At 39.6% G+C, this 22,182-nt stretch overlaps 2 protein-coding genes across 4 annotated transcripts in view; both read left to right on the forward strand.

Annotated features, from left to right (window-relative positions):
• Positions 1 to 528, forward strand: part of akap1b (A kinase (PRKA) anchor protein 1b) — a 56,434-nt gene extending 55,906 nt beyond the window's left edge. Inside the window, exon 11 of the mRNA XM_062067869.1 lies at positions 149 to 528. Within this exon, the coding sequence (XP_061923853.1) occupies positions 149 to 211 (63 nt within the window). The 3' untranslated portion in view covers positions 212 to 528. The remainder of the gene's footprint in view (positions 1 to 148) is intronic.
• Positions 529 to 10,224: 9,696 nt separating this feature from the next.
• The window catches only part of cuedc1b (CUE domain containing 1b), a 40,949-nt gene continuing 28,991 nt past the window's right edge, over positions 10,225 to 22,182 (forward strand). Inside the window, exons 1-4 of one of the 3 annotated variants that reach the window (XM_062067875.1) lie at positions 10,225 to 10,488; positions 12,090 to 12,624; positions 12,874 to 13,001; positions 20,223 to 20,349. In XM_062067875.1, coding sequence (XP_061923859.1) covers positions 12,322 to 12,624; positions 12,874 to 13,001; positions 20,223 to 20,349 — 558 coding nt within the window. In that variant the 5' untranslated portion in view covers positions 10,225 to 10,488; positions 12,090 to 12,321. The remainder of the gene's footprint in view (positions 10,489 to 12,089; positions 12,625 to 12,873; positions 13,002 to 20,222; positions 20,350 to 22,182) is intronic. The other 2 variants (XM_062067876.1, XM_062067874.1) reach the window with 2 other exon arrangements.

The following is a 22,182-nucleotide window of genomic DNA, read 5'->3' on the forward strand; positions in this document are numbered from 1 at the left end:
ATCAATACCGGTATCGGGGAATATACAAGGCCCCAATGAATCGGAAGTGAAAAAGTTTTTACCCCTTCTATGTGTATGATGTGTTTTAATAAGTATTAACTTGTGTTTAATGTGTTGTTGAGCAATAAGTCTCATTTGTCTTCTTCAGGTTTTCTCAATAAACCGTTCGTTGGCAGAGAGGGGCCTGGGGGTCTGGTTGGATGGATTTTGAACCATCATCGTTAAGACACATCACTGGATGAAGTTCTTTTTTGTTTTTCTTTGATGTCCTTTTCCTTTCTTAAAAAAAATAAAATAAAATTAGTTTTCAGGCATAGTCTTCAAGAACAGCACTGTTCCAAAATTGTATTTAGGACGACCATTCTTTTCCCAATGCACTAAAAAAACGAAAGAAGTACTTTTTAAAAATGTATTTATATATATATATATATATATTATATATATATATACATAAATAAATATGAAAAGTATTTTTTTAAAGTATAAGATGTAAGTGAATAAAGGGTAACCCAATGTTATTTATTCAACTATATGTTTTTTCACTGTTTGAAAATCATCATGCTGTAGACATTTAATTACTAATTCACTGACAACTGGGTTTACATTTCAGCCAGTTTGTGTTAAACAAATGCTACAAAAATCCTCACAAAAAATGTGCCTGTTTAGACCAGTGTTTACCATAGTTTGAGACACTCCACATATTTTTCATGACAAAAATTCAGGGCACACCACCAAGCATGCCATGACTTATTGTTTTATGAATCACTAATTATACATGCCATCTGGATGATGATAATGTTGTTATGCCTTCCACTATACTGGCACACAGGCATAGCTAAACAAAGATATTTGTACTAAATTATCCTTATGGGACCAATTAGGTAGACCTGGTCGGCTCATGGGGCTGTGGTTGGGAATCACCGGGCTATAAGCAACAGTCGAGTCTGCAACTTTGACAAAACTGAATGGTTGTCTTTGTCGCCACCAAATACTGTTTGGGGCGAAGCATCAAAGGATTTGACTTCTAGACCCTGCCAACTTTCCAATACGCATTTTTTTAAGACTACTGAGGTACCTTAGTTTTCGTTAGTGATCAATTCCAAAAGGTCGGACAAAATACGAATCCATTTTTTCCCATTAGAAATTATGTAAATACAATTCAATTGTAGACATACAAAACACATTTTATAGAAATATAGTTTTCCATACAGAAAACAATGAGAACCACAATGACTGAAATGGATGAATAAGCATTTACATAACTTTACCAATATTGTTGAAGGCGCTTGAAGGGCCACACAGATGCCACCTTTGTACTTTTGAGTTCTTTCTTGAATTCAGTAGTGTTTTTTCACCTTCTTTTTTAAAGTGCTGGCACTTGCTACTTTATATGGCCCCATGGTAGCTTATTTTGCAGTTCGATTGTACGGTACTATTCAAAATAGGGAGTGCTTTTCTGACAATTTAAATCAGGGGTGTCAAACTCAAATACAGAGTGGGCCAAAATTTAAAACTGAACAAAGCCATGGGCCAAGGTTGGACAAATTAACCTTTTAATAGGGACCCAAACAAGTGTTGCATTGAATATTGAACAAGCAAGGCTTATATAACTTTATAGTGACATTCAAAATAGGGTTTCAAATAATTAAAAAATATCAATGGCATATCAAATACAATTTAAATAAAAATGTAATGCCTCTTTTCTATTTGCAGCCTTCTGAGGTAAATATCAACATTAACTTTTTCCACAGGCTAATAAATTTGAAAATAAAATAACTATGAATAAACCAACCATTCAGGACTTTAAACTGCTCAGTTTGCAACACACTGATCTAATCTGATGTGCCCAAGCCAGATACCTGCCATCTTTTCTTGGATGCTAGTTCATTAATGTCTGGGCTCAGGCTTTGAGCTGAGGCAACCTTCATTATCGAACGAAGGTGTTCATCAGTCATATCCCGTAGTCCACAGTCTTGGGGGCGTGCCTTAAAGACACTGCATTTAACGTCCTCTACGAGCTGTCCTCACGTCCGCTTTTCATCCATTCTAACAACGTGCCGGCCCAGTCACAAGATATGTGCGGCTTCTGTACGCACACACACGTGAATGCAACGCATACGTGATCAACAGCGATACAGGTTACGCTGAGGGTGGCCATATACAAAACTTTAACACTGTTAGAAATATACACCACACTGTGAATCCACACCAAACAAGAATGACAAACACATTTCGGGAGAACATACGCACCGTAACACAACATAAACACAACAGAACAAATACCCAGAACCCTTTGCAGTATTAACTCTTCCGGGACGCTACAAAATACACCCCCCGCTACCACCCCCCCCCCCCCCCCCACACACACACACACCTTGTAGCATCCCGGAAGAGCTGCAAAGGGTTCTGGGTATTTTTTTTCTGTTGTGTTTATGTTGTGTTATGGTGCGGATGTTCTCCCGAAATGTGTTTGTCATTCTTGTTTGGTGTGGGCTCACAGTGTGGCGTATATTTCTAAGAGTGTTAAAGTTGTTTATACGGCCACCCTCAGTGTAACCTGTATCACTGTTGATCAAGTATGCGTTTTATTCACTTGTGTGTACGTGCAGAAGCCGCACATATTATGTGAATGGGCTAGCACTCGTTGAACTGGATGAAAAGCGGACGTGACGATTTTCGGGAGGCGCACTGAAATTTGGGAGTCTCCCGGGAGTGTTGGCAAGTATGAGAATTAGCGGTGAATGTGGTGTTACCGCGGCACCGCCGCTGTATCTAATCGGCGGGCCAGCTCTAGTGTTAATTTGATATCGCCTCAAGGGCCAAGTGAAATTACACGGCGGGCAAAATTTGGCCCGCGGGCCAGAGTTTGTCACCCTGATTTAAATGATCAATATTGTTTAAAAAAACTAACCGCTAAACCTAAAGGGAAACAAACCTCTTCGACATACACTACTTGGTTTTGTTAACCAACAAAATACCAATTCAATGTAACATTGGATATGAAAGAACGCTACATGACATTGACAAGTCTGATCTTTTTATAAAAAAAAAATGTTGTGGCCTCTTTAAAATGGTGCAATATTGGGAAAGCATCTGTGCTGTCATTGTATTATTTTTATGCTAATATTTATAAGCCTGCTAAAAGTAACCCAGCACAAATCTGATACCCCCATTATCTTAATGCAAGGTTAACAATCATCAGGGGAAAAATGTTTTATGAATGCATTTAACTGCTGCCAATTTCTTAATACATTCATAACCAAAGTGCAGTGAGGGGCCCGTTTTTGCCCGCTCATTTTTCATTGGCCCTTGGCATATTCTATAAATGTATTAGTAGGTATAGCCCCCCACATTCTTCTGTCTTAATGTGTCTTGGATGTTTGAATTGAAAAGGTTATATGTCAAAGGTGCACTAAGGAAAACAAAAACAAAGAGAGAGAGTAACAATTTTAATAACTTGCTTCAACAAACATTTCACATTGTGTATCAAACACTTAACTGCCTACATTTGACCAACCTAAATGAGTCAACTTCTGTGTAGTCAAACCTACATTGTTGTCTTGAGCCAGGATGGTAAATGTGAATAAGTACTTAAACGATAATGTCCTATTTTACCAAATCACCCTCTTGTCCAAGTCAACTTTTTTTTCGGGGGGGGGGGCTGGACACAACAACAGTGTTATAAGTACTGAGTATTTATTTATTCAATAATCAATCCCCTAAACTTAATTCGGCAGGGATGTCCACAATGCGACCTGCAGCTCGTTTTCTTTAATAGGATTTTGGCATATTGTGAAAATAAAATGGATTTGTAATGAGATATATGAGACATTTCACTAATTTGCTTTGTGACTTATAACAATATTTTGTTCAAAGCTTAGTGTATGTTGACTTTAATGTACAAAATGTATTAAAAGAACTGTCAATGTTCTGTTTGCGAACCTCAGAATCCGTTTGGATGCCGTTGCATTAATCTGACGTGAGTACATGCAGGCAAGCAATAGAGGGATTTCCTAAATAAAAGTGGAGCACTAGCCATATTGTTGCTGGCACACAGGAACTGTCCTCTGTATTTTTGTTCTTTCAATTGAAGTAAATATGCTCTTCTGCAATGTAATTATGTTAACTCCCACCATACCTACAGTAGTTTCTCCATTTCTCTGTAAATAAGATATATTACTCTACTTTTATATAACACTGATCGAAAGGGAAATGTTTTTTTTTTCCTATCCTATTTCATCCTGCCTCAATCTCTGTCATCAATGTTATTTTTTTAAGATGTGGGACTGTTTTTGTGTTTGCATAGCTAGACACGTTATTATTGGATTATTTTTGAAACTAGTTTTGCTGTGCCCAAAAGATTTGACATGTACAGATGATTTTTTGCGAGACTAATGTTAATTTGGATTGTACAGAATTATAAGGAGGGAAAACAATAAAGTGTGTTGAAGTGTATATGTTCTGTCTTTTCAAAGTTGTCTTTATTGTGGGTATTTTGCATTCTAACATTTTTTCAACATTTAACCAATCACCAGTTTGAATATGTCAGGTTTTACAAATGCGATGCAGCACTGTAGGGCAGTGGTTCACAAACTTTTCCCTAAGTACCACTTAAGAACAATGGCTCTCCAAGTACCAACATAATGACCAACATTAAAATGCAGTAGCGTAGTTTTGGAGCCAGAACAATGCCAGTAAGATTTGGTATAAAAAAAATAAAATTGGCATTGTAGAAAAAGTTGTATTGGCACCGAAACAAGTTTTGGCAACAAATAAATACAAACATTGAAAAAAAATTATATATTTTTGGTATATGATTTCAATGCCAATATGCATATGTTTTGTTTCTAATGATTTTATGATCGCTTGTCTTTCTACGATTTGGTTTCTTCTTTTTTTTTACGGTATCACTATAATGGCAAGTGTTTTAGCGCGAGGGGCGGGAGCTTGTGGGCGGGGCTTACACGTTTACCCGGAAACAGTTTTACTGGACTGTAAAAACACAGTTGAAGAATAAAGGGCCGATGGCGTCTAAATAAAGTATACAAGTAAAATGATATATTCGTTTTAACCTAGCCATACTTATAATGTGTAGTATAAGCGGTCCAGAAATTCATTATGTATTTTTAAATCATCCATGTTTGTCTCGATAGCCGTGAAGCGAAACTTCAAATGTAAACAATCAAATGCAGATACTTTTTCTTATGCCTTCTGTTCTCTCTCTCTCTCTCTCTCTCTCTCTCTCTCTCTCTCTCTCTCTCTCTCTCTCTCTCTCTCTCTCTCTCTCTCCCTCTCTCCCTCTCTCCCTCTCTCTCTCTCTCTCTCTCTCTCTCTCTCTCTCCCTGTCTCCCTCTCCCTCCCCACTACTTGCTGTCCATATCCTACCAAGTCAGACCTACACTGTTCCAATATCCATTTCTCTGTTCTCAATTGTTGATGACTGATGATAACAACCAAAGACTTCGACTATCGTAATGTTGAGCGACCTCCGGTGGTTCATCCTCTTGTTCCCCCGGGAGGGAGCCATATCATATCCAGGCTGTGGACACAACTTCATGCACGAAACTTTTTTCAGCGTTTGTAAGTAAAACCTTACATCTGATCTCTTTTTCTTTGTGTTTACACCTAACTAGGTAGACTCATGTCTTGTGTTGTATTGTCAAGTATTATTGTGACTTGTATAAACAATGTGCTGAAACTACTGCTATTGTGATTAATTTCCTACCTTAATTGCAAATATTACAAAATAGGGGGATACATTCGAATGTCCTGAATGATATTCCACATTATATTTACAAGTACATTTGAAAGTACCAACTACAAAATATTTTTAAAACAACTGCTGTAATGTAGAGCTGACGGATTATTTTAAAGTTAATTTGAAAAAAATAGGCTGGACTTTTATAGGAGACATTTCTATTAACAATTACATTAAACATATTTTAAAATGATATCTGAGAAGTATTTTGTGTTGTTGCTGTATGAAATTCAACAAGAAAGACAATCTCTGCATGCCTTTGTGGGACATCTGGACTTCCTTCTAAGGCGTGTTTCTGAGGACATCCATCCATCCATTTTCTACCGCTTATTCCCTTCGGGGTCGCGGGGGGCGCTGGAGCCTATCTCAGCTACAATCGGACATCAAACTACAAAACATCAAGTGAGCGAAGCTTGATGGGTGACTGCCAGAGGTGGGACCAAGTCATTGTTTTGCAAGTCACAAGTACGTCTCAAGTCTTTGCCCTCAAGTCTCGAGTCAAGTCCCGAGTCAAGACAGGCAAGTCCCAAGTCAAGTCCAAAGTCAAGACTGGAAAGTCTCAAGTCAAGTCCCAAGTCCGGCATTTTAAGTTTCGAGTCCTTTCAAGTCCTTTTAACCACAGACTAATATATTTACACAGATTGTGTATGCTTTTAAAACGCTGTATTTATTTATTAAAACAAGTGCATTTAAAATTGCAGGGACTGTATATCCCTTGCAGACTGTATTGATATATATTGGTATATAATGTAGGAACCAAAAATATTAGTAACAGAAAGAAACAACCCCATTTGTGCGAATGAGTGTAAATGGGGGAGGGCGGTTTTTTGGGTTGGTGCACTAATTGTAAGTGTATCTTGTGTTTTTTATGTTGATTTAATTTAAAAAAAAAATAGTAATAATAATTTTTTGTATTTTTTTATTTCTTGTGCGGCCCGGTACCAATCGATCCACGGACCGGTACCGGACCGTGGCCCGGTGGTTGGGGACCACTGTGTTAAAGTATTTGGCAGAGGCTTTTATCCAAAGCGACATACATAAAAGATACATATAAAACAATCACTGTAAACATGATCATTTAAGGGAAGAATGTAATACAAAATATCAATACAAAGTGTCAAGACAGAATAAACTATCTGCTGCTGCGTCTACTTATAAGATGTCTATGGTTATAGTGTTAGCAGTGAGTTTACAGCCTCACTGATTTAACAACACAGCAAATAAAAGTCACGTTACTTAGCCAATAAACGTTAGCTTACATTCAAAACTTTCCGTTCTGTTTGCAACTTCAAATGTCGAACGAAGTTGGAAGTTGTTGCAATTCGTTTTTTGTTGACCAAGTCGTAGTTTTAATACCCGAACGAAACTATCTTTGACGTAATTTTTCCTCACTGGCGCGTTGTTTGAGAGCTATTCTTCGTTGGTTGTTCTGCAATTTGATTGCATGAATGCCGTGGGATGAAAACAATGTGGATCTAATTTGATTGGCTGTTGTACTGACCGACACACACGCTGAGAGAGCGCACACTCCCTGACAGACACACGCACCGACACACGTACACTTTGGAAGATACGGAGCGCTCCCGAATAACTTTAATCGTTGGGTTTTGGGGAAAGTAGCAAGTCATGTCAAGTCAAAAGGCTCAAGTCCAAGTGAAGTCACAAGTCATTGATGTTAAAGTCCAAGTCGAGTTGCAAGTCTCTTTACATTTTGTCAAGTCGAGTCTAAAGTCATCAAATTCATGACTCGAGTCTGACTCGAGTCCAAGTCATGTGACTCGAGTCCACACCTCTGGTGACTGCCATGTTACATTTTATTGAAAAAAAAAAATCATATAATAAATCCTCTATAAACTATCAAAACTAATAAATATGAGTAATTGCTTTAATGTTATTTCATTTACTTTTTAAAGAGAATGTATACATACATGGTAATAAATTAAACATTTAATAAATTACAGAAATATATCCTAGTAAACTCTTAACTACATATATAAAAAAAGTTGACCAGAGTGCCTTAAGAAGTAGTCAAAAAGTAATAAAGTAGGTCACTGTACATGTTTACAAATACAATATTTCTCTCCGAGCAGGAGATGAATCTGCTGACAGCAACACATACAGGTATACTCAAGATACATGTAAAATACAACTTTTGCTTCATAATTTCATTATTTGAAGCTTTTTTAAACGTAACTAGACGCCCTTGGTCTTCCTTTCTTCTACAGTGTTTAACTTGCATGCTCAAGTCCAGAAAAACTGCTTCCGGGTAAACTTGTTATATGCCCCGCCCCTTTTTTTTTGCTTGATTGAAACTTTTATTAGTAGATTGCACAGTATAGTACATATTCCGTACAATTGACCACTAAATGGTAAGACCCGAATAAGTTTTTAAATTTGTTTAAGTCGGGGTCCACGTAAATCAATTCATCGTAAAACGCTGCCATTATTTTCATACCGTAGAGAAAAAGAAGCGAAACTGGAAAAAAAGAAACGAAATCGTAAACAAGAGAAGCGATCATAACAACATTTGAAACAAACACAAATAATAAGTGTACAAAAATATTAATCGAAAACATCCACCAAAAATATTGTATTTTTTCAATGTTTGTATTTATTTGTTGCCAAAACTTGTTTCAGCGCCAATACAACTTTTTCCTACAATGTCAATCTATTTTTCGCCCATTTACTTCCGTGGTCATGTTTCCTCTTACGTCATTGACAGCGATCGATAGCACTTCGGCCTTGCCTGCCCGTCGCTGGAAGGATACTTCGTCTTTGACAGCTGCTGGAATCTGAAGAAATCGAGTATTGTTTTGTTTTTTGTACAGGCGCGAAACAGGACAGTCGCGTGCAGGTTAAGGACCCCCGGCAACTTTGGGATTTTATTGGACGCAGCTCCGGAAGTAAATTGGGGAGGGAAGGTTTTTGTAGAGGGAAGAAATTTGGCGTGACAGCTCCATACGTAGCAGGCCTACATATTCATTAAAACAAGGCAGATGTATTATTTAACAAGTATATCTAATATTTTTGTCCACTAACATTACACACAGTTTGAACAGTAACACTGTGTTTGAATATAGGAAAATGAAACACTGTACTTAAATAATTAATCAAATCGTTGGCGCACGCAGTTTGAGAATCCCTGCTGTAGGTACTTACTTCTGTGATAGTGTAATAAGGATAGTATTGTTAATACAGACCAATATATTGTACTAAGGGTCCAGATCAATTAGTGATTTTTCCCTTTAATTTGTTGATCATAATTATAATCAGACAAATGCAATTATTTTCGGTGACATTTTTTAAAATTACATAGAAATATAGTTAAAGAAAAACAAATCCTCAAATGTGTTGCCTCCAAATCCCCACTGACCAGTAAAATCACAAATGTGTCAACATAACAAAAACAAAATTATTTCCCAAAACAACCAGCTAAAGGATAGCAGTCTCATCACGGTAGTATCGATCCGATACTGATACTACCTTTAAAGTTGACGCGGTTGGTGTGTGGATCGTATTTGATGCAGCGACAGAGCTAAGTTTTTGAGGTGTCCAGATTTTACTTATAATTTATTTTTTGTGTGGATGTATATCCTTTCTTAATGCTACTAGAAGTATTTTTATAGCAAGTTCACTCCAGTTGGGATGGCTGTTATGTATTTTTTTACTATTAGTACGTGACCGCTGAACTAAAGTGACACAATCGGCAGTTCTTTTGACTGTACTGAATCACTAGAATCAGTTCCTTAAATTGATTCGTTCAAAAAATTCGTTCACCGAATCACCCCCCCCCCCCCCCAAAAAAACAAAACAAAAATTGGGGGGGGCGTGCGTAGTACACACAGTACAGTGCAGACATTCGCGCACTGTAGGGACTCGCGTTAATCTAACAACAACAGTTGCAGTAGAAGGGATAATAATAATAATAATAATAATATGAATCAGAATTGATCCCCAAGGAGAAATTTATTTTTGTTACAATAACTGTGTAAATAATAGCCTATGTATGTGTACATACATTAGTTATTATTTTTATTTTAAATCTTCTCCAAACAGCCTGCCCTACACGTTACCCTCCGCCCCTCCCCCTCGCGTCGCTGCTGCTCAGCCTGCACGGATTTTCTTTAACTTTATGTGTTGAGATAATGGGGACGTGTGTTTGTTTTCATGTGGCTTGAGTCAACATTAGCCGTTAGCTTGGAGAATGAATGGAGAACGGATGCCAATGGCATGAAACATATCCCCGCGACGGGGGGAGAATCACTCGCGGCATTGGGGCAAGCAGAGCAGAGAGCGAGAGCGTTGACGTTCACTGAGTGATTCATGTCGTTAATCCGCGGTGAACGAATCGTTCGCTCAGTCCCTCCCCCCGCCCTCTCATTGGCTGCGTCGTTCGCCGACGTCGAGGGTTCAGTGAGTCACAGAATGCGCCAGTTCCACTCATACCGGCATGGTCGCGGCGGAGCTCAACTGAACTGAGAAAGGAACGAATCAGTTCATGAAGTGATTCGGTTCAGTACGTTCACTCAAAAGATTCGTTCTTTCGAACGAATCGTTCGCGAACGACACAACACTATGACACATCCGGTTGCTAGCCGAGCGAGCTTATTGCTAAAATCGTGGAGGGGCAGTTATACTTCATGAAAATGTTCACTATCATGTCTGATGTATCGTGACTTATCTCTTCTTTGGATGTTTTATATTCTACCTGAGACTCAGCCAATTTGTCAGTGAGTACCAGTATTCCTACCACATCATGAAGACTTTTAGTTTGTTGGATTTGTTATAACGGGGCCGAGGCCTTGCAGGTGATCCATTTGTTCGGAGCTTTTTCATAATGTTTCAACGTCCGTTAGATGCGGTCACCAGCCTCAGCCTCCTTTTAATATTTTACGATTTAAAACGGATTGATAAAATTTGAATATTACACATTTACCATAAGAAGACTAATAATATGGCGCATGTGTGGAGATTCGATGGCAGGCTACGTCGCAGCGAGTTGCTGCTCACAACAAAAGCAGAGGGGAGCCGACCAACCGTAAATGCAAAAACAGTCCGATGCATTAAATGGCTCAAATGTTTCTTTTTATGAAAAATACTTATACAAATTCCATGTCCACTCCGTGAGTCGTTTACTAATTCGTTGATTGACAGTTGTTTAGTATTGATTTTATTTGGGTCAAAGACATTGCATGCATATTTGTGTGTGCAAGTGCATTTACTTCATTTTCATTTTAATATGATCAATTTGCCATGCCATTAAGGTTGGTGAACGTTTAGGCAATTTAACTAATAATTTCATGAGGTTGAAAAAAAAAAAAAATATATATATATATTTTCATTATAAAATACAAAAAAAGACAATGCAATTTTATTTATAGAGCACAATTCAATTCACAAGGCAATTCAAATGCTTTACAGAAAATTACAAGAAGGCAAACATTCAAATATAAAATAATCATAAACATCAGAATTAGAATTAATCAAATAGTGTAGATAACATACTTTCATTTGTCATATGCACAATTAAATACAAGTTATTTTAGACTGTATTTAAACATTGGCATATCTTCTGGAAGTCTATTTCAGATTTTAGGACCATAAATCTCAAACGCAGCCTGACCGTGTTTGGTTATGACTCTGGGCACCAGCAAGAGACCACTCCCTGGGGTTCTCAGAGCCTGAGACAGTTCACATGGTTCTACCATGGCACGAGACCATGAAAAGACTTGTTTGTACATGCTGATTTTTACAAATTCAAGTTCAAAGATGTGATGTTTATATACAGGTTGACAATAACCCTGTGATAAATGTGTTATTATATAACAAAAAAATTACCCTGCTTCCTAAAGGAATTGCAAGGGACAATCATTGGGAGCTGGAATCGAATCAAATAATTGCAATCTAAACTGTAATCATCCAAATTAAAACAATGCCCAACCCTATTTTCAAAGCAGAAGTGACAGGGCATGGTGTGCTTGGATAGCCCTTTTACCGCTTGGAAACTCCAAAAGTCTCCAGTAACACCATAAGTACTTTTTTGCATTTGTTGAAATTTGCTTTAAAAAGAAAAAGAAAAGAAAAGGTGTTTGAAAGTTTGCTAGGCTAACAGATGGGTACCAGACCTAATATGTTACGGTATTATAGAGCAACATATTTTTACAGCCAAGTGATTTAACAAAGATTGGAAGAAAAAAAAAGTACTTTCCCCCCCAACTTTCTCCTAGATATCTTGCTCATGTCCTTAAAGATGAATATAAAATACAATATGCAACATTAATATCTCCTTTTTTATGTATTCATTGTCTTTTCCTTTTCTTTTTGATTGTAGGTCCTCATAACCTTCAAATGACTGTGCCTGTACTTTTCGCAACCTGTTATTCAATCAGTCTAGATTAATACTACGGTTTGCACTATCCACCCACGCTTATCTAATGACCCAAAAAGGTTTACCATGGTTACCTTATAAAGTGGGAGCTCAAGGAAGGCTGGAAGACCTGACATACTGTGTTACTGTCAACACATAGGGGCCATCCAAGCTGTAGGTTGGCCAGAACTTGAAAATGACCAGCCTGTTTAGGCGCAGCAATAGTAATGGAGGATCCAGAAGTAGTGGTGGTGGCAATGAAGAACATGGTGAGCTTAATAACAGCAGGCCCAACCGACAGGTCCGCCGCCTGGAGTTCAACCAGGCAATGCAGGACTTTAAGACTATGTTTCCGACAATGGACTATGAAGTAATTGAGTGTGTGCTACGTTCCAACAACGGAGCTGTGGATGCAACTATTGATCAGCTTCTACAGATGAGCATTGATGGACAACTTTCAAATGACAGCTCAGACTCTGATGACAGCATCCCACCAGAGGTCAGTGGAAAGTGTCTGAGATCATCAATCACAATACTTTTTCTTTGAAATCTTCAACAAAAGCAATGTTAATACAGTAGCTCAATAAATATAATATTTAAATAATTTTGAGTGCAATTATTTATATATATATATATATATATATATATATATATATATATATATATATATAATCTATCAGCGTGAAAATATTTATTAAATGGGATAGATTTAAATATTTCAATGGTAATATTAGTCTTTCCCCCACAGATTCTGGAGAGGACTCTTGAACCCGACAGTTCAGATGAGGAACCACCTCCAATCTACTCCCCACCCACATATGATGCGCACATTTATGACAGAAAATATCCAGGAGCCACACCAACACCTCCACCAAGGTAACGAGGAAGAGCTGGCCTAATTCTCATCAAGGAAATAGATACCTTGCTATTTTTGGCTTTTAAATAGAGACACAGAAGTATGAAATGGGGCGGTATAGCTCGGTTGGTAGAGCGGCCGTGCCAGCAACTTGAGGGTTGCAGGTTCGATCCCCGCTTCCGCCATCCTAGTCACTGCCGTTGTGTCCTTGGGCAAGACACTTTACCCACCTGCTCCCAGTGCCACCCACACTGGTTTGAATGTAACTTAGATATTGGGTTTCACTATGTAAAGCGCTTTGAGTCACTTGAGAAAAAGCGCTATATAAATGTAATTCACTTCACTTCACAAATGTTACTGGCAAGGCTGTTGACACCAAAAACAAAACAAAAAAAACATTACACTGGCGATTATACAGGGTTTATGGATTGTGTTCTAAGTATTTTCCTGTTCATAAAAAAACTGTTATATTTTGACCATGGTTTTCAATTATCAGGGAGAGATCAATAAATATTGTAACAAAGAAAGGGAAGTGGTAACCTAGTGTTAGGTGTTGAAAATGTGTATTGCAACCTCCAGGTTATTAGACGGAGACAAATGAATATGCATATCAAGATGCTGATTAAACAATATGATTATTACACAGATGTGCTTAAGGCTGCCCACAATAAAAGGCCACACTGAAATGTGCAGTTTTATCACACAGCACAATTTCACAGATGTCGCAAGTTTTGAGTGAGCGTGTAGTTGGTATGTTGACTACAGGAATGTCCACCAGAGCTGTTTCCTGTGAATTTAATGTCAATTTCCCTACCATAAGCAGTCTTCAAAGTTGTTTCAGAGAATTTGGCAGTATAGCCAACCGGCCTCCCAACCGCAGACCGCGTGTCACCTCACTAGCCCAGGACCTCCACATCCAGCAGGTGCACCTCCATGATCGTGCCTTTAACGTCCTCTACGAACATAAACACAACATAACAAATACCCAGAACCCTTTGCAGCACTAACTCTTCCGGGACGCTACAAAATACCCCCCCCTCCCCCCCCCCACACACACACACACACACACACTTTGTAGCGTCCCGGAAGAGTTAGTGCTGCCTTTGGTTCTGGGTATTTGTTCTGTTGTGTTAATGTTGTGTTACAGTGCGGATGTTCTCCTGAAATGTGTTTGTCATTCTTGTTTGGTGTGGGTTCACAGTGTGGCGTATATTTCTAATAGTGTTAAAGTTGTTTATACGGCTACCCTCAGTGTAACCTGTATCGCTGTTGATCAAGTATGCGTTGCATTCACTTGTGTGTGCGTGCAGAGGCCGCACATATTATGTGACTGGGCCAGCACTCGTTGGACTGGATGAAAAGCGGACGTGACGATTTTCGGGAGGCGCACTGAAATTTGGGAGTCTCCCGGGAGGGTTGGCAAGTATGAGAATTAGCTGTGAATGCGGTGTTACCGCGGCACCGCCGCTGTATATAATCGGCGGGCCAGCTCTAGTGTTAATTTGATATCGCCTCAAGGGTCAAGTGAAATTACACGGCAGGCCAATTTTAGCCCGCGGACCAGAGTTTGACACCCATGCTCTAGGAGTTTCGGAGTGACCAGAAAACACTGGCTTTACGTAGTCACCGTTAGCGTTAGCACAAACTAGCAGTCTGGGGCGATCCTTCATCGGCTTGTGTCCCGGTAGTACCTTCTCCTTTGCTGTAAGAAAAGTAAGCTGTGGCATATTTTTTTCTAGCTGCAGAACAAAGCCCCCTTTGCTGATAAATTCTAAAACTGAAGGGTCCGGAAGCTGGACGCTAAATAGCTAAAAAAAAAAAAAAAAAATTCTTGCAAGCCAAAGCTATACAGCAAGACTGTAAGAGTTTTGACACGTTTAAAGTTTTTCTGATCACACAAAGGGATCTCTTAAGACAGGCTGACACTGCTCTAACCAACTAGCTTGTCAAAGGTCTTCGAAATGACCTGCGCCCGTGTGTACAGGATGTAAACAGGATGTGACGTTGGGGGCCCCACCTCATCAAAATGGCAGCTCCCGATGGCTTGTAGCATGCAAAATGAATGAATGAAAAATTTGTACTCTGACAAATGGTCCGCACACTGAGGCATATTTGGCGTTATGTAAAGGTTTGTGAACCGAAAAGGATGCAAATAGAGGGGTTTGTGAATTGAGGTTCCACTGTAAAATATTTATGGTAAACCCAAAGGCTTTGTGTACTTTGTTATATTTCCTAGTCAGCCTGTTGATTAGTTTAAACATAACTGCCACTTAGCTGGAGGTTTGTGTATGTTACAAGCATTCATAAATATCCTTGACCACTTCCCTGAGGACAGCAGGAACTTCACTCGGTGACAGAAAACACTGTGAGTAATGGCTTCCTGCGCGTCTTGCACCATACTCACGGAGAGGTTGGCTCTGCTAGAGGGCCGTGTCCGCCAGTTAGAGCAGAGTAATGTCGTAACTTTAGATGTTGCGGACACATCTGCTAGCGTTAGCTGTAGCGAGCTAACTAGCCCAGCTTGTAGCAGTCCTAAGCGGCCTACAAGCTACGGTGTACCGGTTGAGACGCATAATAGATTTAGCTCTTTAGCTAGTCCTACACCCCAGTCTACCGGGCACCACACCTTAGTCATAGGGGACTCCATCATCCGAAACATAAAGCTTAGCAAACCAGCCACAGTAAAGTGTATCCCCGGGGCCAGAGCACCTGACATTGAAGCTAATCTTAGGGAGCTAACTCGCAACAGGCCTAGTAAACACGTACAACAGGCTAATCGCACCACTAATTATGCGAATATAGTTGTACACGTTGGCTCCAATGACACTAGAATGAGACAGTCAGAGATTACAAAGAGAAACATAGCCAGGACTTGTGATCTCGCCAGAAAGATGTCCAGGCATCGAGTAATTGTCTCTGGCCCCCTGCCTGCGAGAGGCAATGATGAGAGATATAGCAGATTAGTCTCGCTTAACAAGTGGCTGGCTAGCTACTGTAGGCAACAGGGACTAACGTTTATTGATAACTGGCCCTCTTTCTGGGGCAAACCAGGCTTGCTGATGAGAGACGGCCTCCACCCTAACCAGGAAGGCGCCATCATCCTGTCTAGAAACATAGACTACTATTTAAGTCTCACTTGACTGACTACACTAGACCAAGCCCGGTCACAGGCAATTACAATGTCTGTTAGTCCGGGTGAGGAGTCAGTTAAGCTAGAACTAGCCAGCGCCAGGCTGGATAATCCATGTACGCATAGCAATTCTCTTAGAATAATACACAATTCACTTAATGTTTTTTCTGTTGTGTCTGTGTCAGAGGTGGACATGCATTCTACTGAGGTGGCAAATTATGATATGTCCAGTCTATTGCAGCACCAAGCAAACAATCGGAAAATTCCCGTCATATCAATCCCTAGATATGGTCGAAACTATTTAAAGTGCACTACGCATAATAAACGCAACATTGTTAATATTGCCACTACGGATAATCTTAACAAAAACTCGTCAAAACAGCCCAATACCTATAATATGGGCTTTTTATACATAAGATCATTGTCTCCCAAGGCGTTATTAGTTAATGAGGTCGTTAGAGACAACAATCTTAACGTCATTGGTCTTAGCGAAACCTGGCTCAAACCAGACAAATTTTTTGCGCTCAATGAGGCATCTCCTCCTAACTATACGAATGCGCATGTTGCCCGTCCTCTCAAAAGGAGAGGGGGTGTCGCACTAATATACAATGAAATTTTCAACCTTACCCATAACCTAAATAATAAATATAAATCGTTTGAGGTGCTTACTATGAGGTCTGTCACACCGCTACCTCTCGACCTGGCTGTTATCTACCGCCCCCCTGGGCCCTATTCGGACTTTATCAGTGAATTCTCAGAGTTCGTTGCTGATCTAGTGATGCACGCCGACAATATAATCATAATGGGGGACTTTAATATCCATATGAATACCCCATCGGACCCTCAGTGCGTGGCGCTCCAAACCATAATTGATAGCTGTGGTCTTACAAAAATAATACATGAACCCACGCATCGCAACGGTAATACAATAGATCTAGTGCTTGTCAGGGGTGTCACCACCTCCAAAGTTATGATACTTCCATATACTAAAGTAATGTCCGATCATTACCTTATAAAATTTGAAGTTTTGACTCATTGTCAACAAGCTAATAATAATAATAACTGCTATAGCGGCCGCAACATTAATGCTGCCACAACGATGACTCTTGCTGACCTACTGCCTTCGGTAATGGCACCATTCCCAAATTATGTCGGCTCTATTGATAACCTCACTAACAACTTTGACGATGCCTTGCGCGAAATTATTGATAGTATAGCACCGCTAAAGCAAAAAAGGGCCCCTAAAAGGCGCACCCCATGGTTTACAGAAGAAATTAGAGCTCATAAATTATCATGTAGAAAACTGGAACGCAAATGGCGCGCGACTAAACTTGAGGTTTTCCATCAAGCATGGAGTGATAGTTTAATAACTTATAAACGCATGCTTACCTTAGCTAAAGCTAAATACTACTCAAATCTCATCCGCCTCAACAAAAACGATCCTAAATTTCTGTTTAGTACAGTAGCATCGCTAACCCAACAAGGGACTCCTCCCAGTAGCTCCACCCACTCGGCAGATGATTTTATGAATTTCTTTAATAAGAAAATTGAACTCATTAGAAAGGAGATTAAAGACAACGCATCCCAGCTACAACTGGGTTCTATTAACACAAATACGACTGTATATACGACGGACACTGCCCTCCAAAATAGTCTCTCTATTTTTGATTAAATAACATTAGAGGAATTATTACAGCGTGTAAGTGGGATAAAACAAACAACATGTTTACTTGACCCACTTCCTGGGAAACTTATCAAGGAACTGTTTGTATTATTAGGTCCATCAGTGTTAAATATTATAAACTTATCACTTTCCTCCGGCACTGTTCCCCTAGCATTCAAAAAAGCGGTTATTCATCCTCTGCTCAAAAGACCTAACCTCGATCCTGACCTCATGGTAAACTACCGACCGGTCTCCCACCTTCCGTTTATTTCCAAAATTCTCGAAAAAATTGTTGCACAGCAGCTAAATGAACACTTAGTGACTAACAATCTCTGTGAACCTTTTCAATCCGGTTTCAGGGCAAATCACTCTACGGAGACAGCCCTCGCAAAAATGACTAATGATCTATTGCTAACGATGGATTCTGATGCGTCATCTATGTTGCTGCTTCTTGATCTTAGCGCCGCTTTCGATACCGTCGATCATAATATTTTATTAGAGCGTATCAAAACACGTATTGGTATGTCGGACTTAGCCTTGTCTTGGTTTAACTCTTATCTTACTGACAGGATGCAGTGCGTCTCCCATAACAATGTGACCTCGGACTATGTCAAGGTAACGTGCAGAGTTCCCCAGGGTTCGGTTCTTGGCCCTGCACTTTTTAGTATTTACATGCTGCCGCTGGGTGACATCATACGCAAGTACGGTGTTAGCTTTCACTGTTATGCTGATGACACTCAACTCTACATGCCCCTAAAGCTGACCAACACGCCGGATTGTAGTCAGCTGGAGGCGTGTCTTAATGAAATTAAACAATGGATGTCCGCTAACTTTTTGCAACTCAACGCTAAGAAAACGGAAATGCTGATTATCGGTCCTGCTAGACACCAACATCTATTTAATAATACCACCTTAACATTTGACAACCAAACAATTACACAAGGCGACTCGGTAAAGAATCTGGGTATTATCTTCGACCCAACTCTCTCGTTTGAGTCACACATTAAGAGTGTTACTAAAACGGCCTTCTTTCATCTCCGTAATATCGCTAAAATTCGTTCCATCTTGTCCACTAGCGACGCTGAGATCATTATTCATGCGTTCGTTACGTCTCGTCTCGATTACTGTAACGTATTATTTTCGGGTCTCCCTATGTCTAGCATTAAAAGATTACAGTTGGTACAAAATGCGGCTGCAAGGCTTTTGACAAAAACAAAAAAGTTTGATCATATTACGCCTATACTGGCTCACCTGCACTGGCTTCCTGTGCACTTAAGATGCGACTTTAAGGTTTTACTACTTACGTATAAAATACTACACGGTTTAGCTCCAGCCTATCTCGCCGATTGTATTGTACCATATGTCCCGACAAGAAATCTGCGTTCAAAGAACTCCGGCTTATTAGTGATTCCCAGAGCCAAAAAAAAGTCTGCGGGCTATAGAGCGTTTTCTATTCGGGCTCCAGTACTCTGGAATGCCCTCCCGGTAACAGTTAGAGATGCTACCTCAGTAGAAGCATTTAAGTCCCATCTTAAAACTCATTTGTATAATCTAGCCTTTAAATAGACCCCCCTTTTTTTTTTAGACCAGTTGATCTGCCGTTCCTTTTCTTCTCTCCTCTTCTCCCTTGTCCCTTGCGAGGGGGAGTTGCATAGGTCCGGTGGCCATGGATGAAGTGCTGGCTGTCCAGAGTCGGGACCCCGGGTGGACCACTAGCCCGTGCATCGGTTGGGGACATCTCTGCGCTGCTGACCCGTCTCCGCTCGAGATGGTTTCCTGTTGGCCCCGCTGTGGACTGGACTCCCGCTGATGTGTTGGATCCACTGTGGACTGGACTTTCACAATGTTATGTCAGACCCACTCGACATCCATTGCTTTCGGTCTCCCCTAGAGGGGGGGGGTTACCCACATATGCGGTCCACTCCAAGGTTTCTCATAGTCATTCACCGACGTCCCACTGGGGTGAGTTTTTCCTTGCCCGTATGTGGGCTCTGTACCGAGGATGTCGTTGTGGCTTGTACAGCCCTTTGAGACACTTGTGATTTAGGGCTATATAAATAAACATTGATTGATTGATTGATACTGGAAGTCCTCCTGACACTTCATCGCCCTTTTTGGAGAACAACAACTCTATTTCAAATGAAACATCTGATGCATGATGCAAATTTTTTTTACGAGTGAGAGAGTGAGAGAGTGAGAGTGAGAGTGTGAGAGAGAGAGAGAGAGAGAGAGAGAGAGGAGGTGTGTCGGCATCCAATGTTACCACTTGAGTGCAAATTACAAACTTGAACACAATTAAAGCAATATTACCAACTTTACAAAAAGTGTGGCAACCAGATTTGCTACAGAAAAAAAGTTTATTTTCACAAAAAAACTCAATGTTCTGTTACTAAATTATGCCAAATGTTCTTATTAGAATGTGCCTTGCTATTTTTATCTCCTTAATAGATTTGAAGCCCAGTCGCCTTCAGGTCACAAAGAAGTCAGACATTTCAGAAACTGGAACCCTCCTTTGCTCGGTAATCTCCCAGATGAATTCTTGAGGATCCTGCCTCAACAACTACAAAGTATAAAGGTACATTTTAAAAAAACAATGTTAATGTTGTTGATTCTAGAAACTTGCACACAGATGTCGGACGTTTTCTAAAATGATAGTTAAGCTATTTCTCACGCAACTCTTTCTCCCTACTGTTAGCTAGCTAGAAATTTTAATTGAAATCATTTATATAGTTTGAAATTATCCAGCGACCCGCATTGAAATGTTAATTATTTTGTATTATGCCAAGGTAGCCCAGTTAACTGCTTTTTCTATGATGTTTTGCAAGACCCGTGTCACGTGACTTCAAACTTGACACCTCATTGGCTGGTTCTGAGACAGGATCGATTGCTTCTGTCTTAATTTACCGGAAGTGAGTCTTGCATTTTGAATCAGCAAATTTTTCGACACAGCATTTTTTTACACTGAATTTCTATACACTGATTTATTTTTTACACTGAATTTTAAAACATTGAATTAATTTTCAATGAAATTGTCAGATTTAAAAAAAATCAAAATTAAAACGCAAAAAAATCTCTTGCATAAATTCAGTGTCAAAAAAAAGCTTTCGTAATAAAGACACAAATTAACTTTCATAGTTACTGACTAATAACATTATATTTGTCTGCGACTGATTTTATTACAGATTGTTTTATACAATGTCAAATAATCGTTACACCTAATAAGTACTGTTCTTGGCACTCGGCATCAAGGGTTGAAATTGGAGGTTAAATCACCAAAAATGATTCCCGGGCCACCGCTGCTGCTCATTGCTCCCCTCACCTCCCAGGGGGTGATCAAGGATGATGGGTCAAATGCAGAGAATAATTTCGCCACACCTAGTGTGTGTGTGACAATCATTGGTACTTTAAATTTAACTTATAACTAATATAAGTCCAAAGTACACTCCCTGCAAACCTCATTTTGTACATATCGTCTGTATTATAGTTTGCTGATACAGCTGTCTAAATGATTTGGCATTGATTCTCTTCCTCATAAAACATGGTCTATTTCTTTTTCAACACCAATGGTGTGGCAGTGGTGTAGTACAGAGTTTTTCAAACTTTTTAGAGCCAAGGCACATTTTTTGCGTTGAAAAAATCCGGAGGCACACCACCAGCAGAAATCATTAAAAAACGACACTCCGTTAACAGTAAAAAGTTGTTGTCGCAATTGTTGGATATGACTTTAAAGCATAACCAAGCATGCATCAATACAGCTTTTGTCTCAAAGTAGGTGTACTGTCACCACCTTTTACATCACAACCTGACTTATTTTGAGTTTTTTGCTGTTTTCCTGTGTGTAGTGTTTTAGTTCTTGTCTTGCGCTCCTATTTTGGTGGCTTTTTCTCTTTTTTTGGTATTTTCCTGTAGCAGGTTCATGTCTTCCTTTGAGCGATATTTCCCGCATCTACTTTGTTTTAGCAATCAAGAATATTTCAGTTTTTTTTATTCTTCTTTGTGGGGACATTGTTGATTGTCACGTCATGTTCGGTTGTACACTGTGTCTTTGCTCCACAGTAAGTCTTTGCTGTCGTCCAGCATTCTGTTTTTGTTTACTTTGTAGCCAGTTCAGTTTTAGTTTCGTTCTGCATAGCCTTCCCTAAGCTTCAATGTCTTTTGTTAGGGGCACTCACCTTTTGTTTATTTTTGGTTTAAGCATTAGACACAATTTTACCTGCACACTGCCTCCCACTGTTTCCGACATCTACAAAGCAATTAGCACCGGCTGCCACCTACTTACTCTGCCGAGCTCTAGGCAGCACAGACACTCAACAACAACACATCATTTGCAGACTACAATTGCTGGTTTGCAAAAAATATTTTTAACCCAAATAGGTGAAATTAGACAATCTCCCACGGCACACCACAC

The sequence above is a fragment of the Entelurus aequoreus genome, linkage group LG13 (genome assembly GCF_033978785.1).
Source record: "Entelurus aequoreus isolate RoL-2023_Sb linkage group LG13, RoL_Eaeq_v1.1, whole genome shotgun sequence".
NCBI classification, from domain to species: domain Eukaryota; kingdom Metazoa; phylum Chordata; class Actinopteri; order Syngnathiformes; family Syngnathidae; genus Entelurus; species Entelurus aequoreus.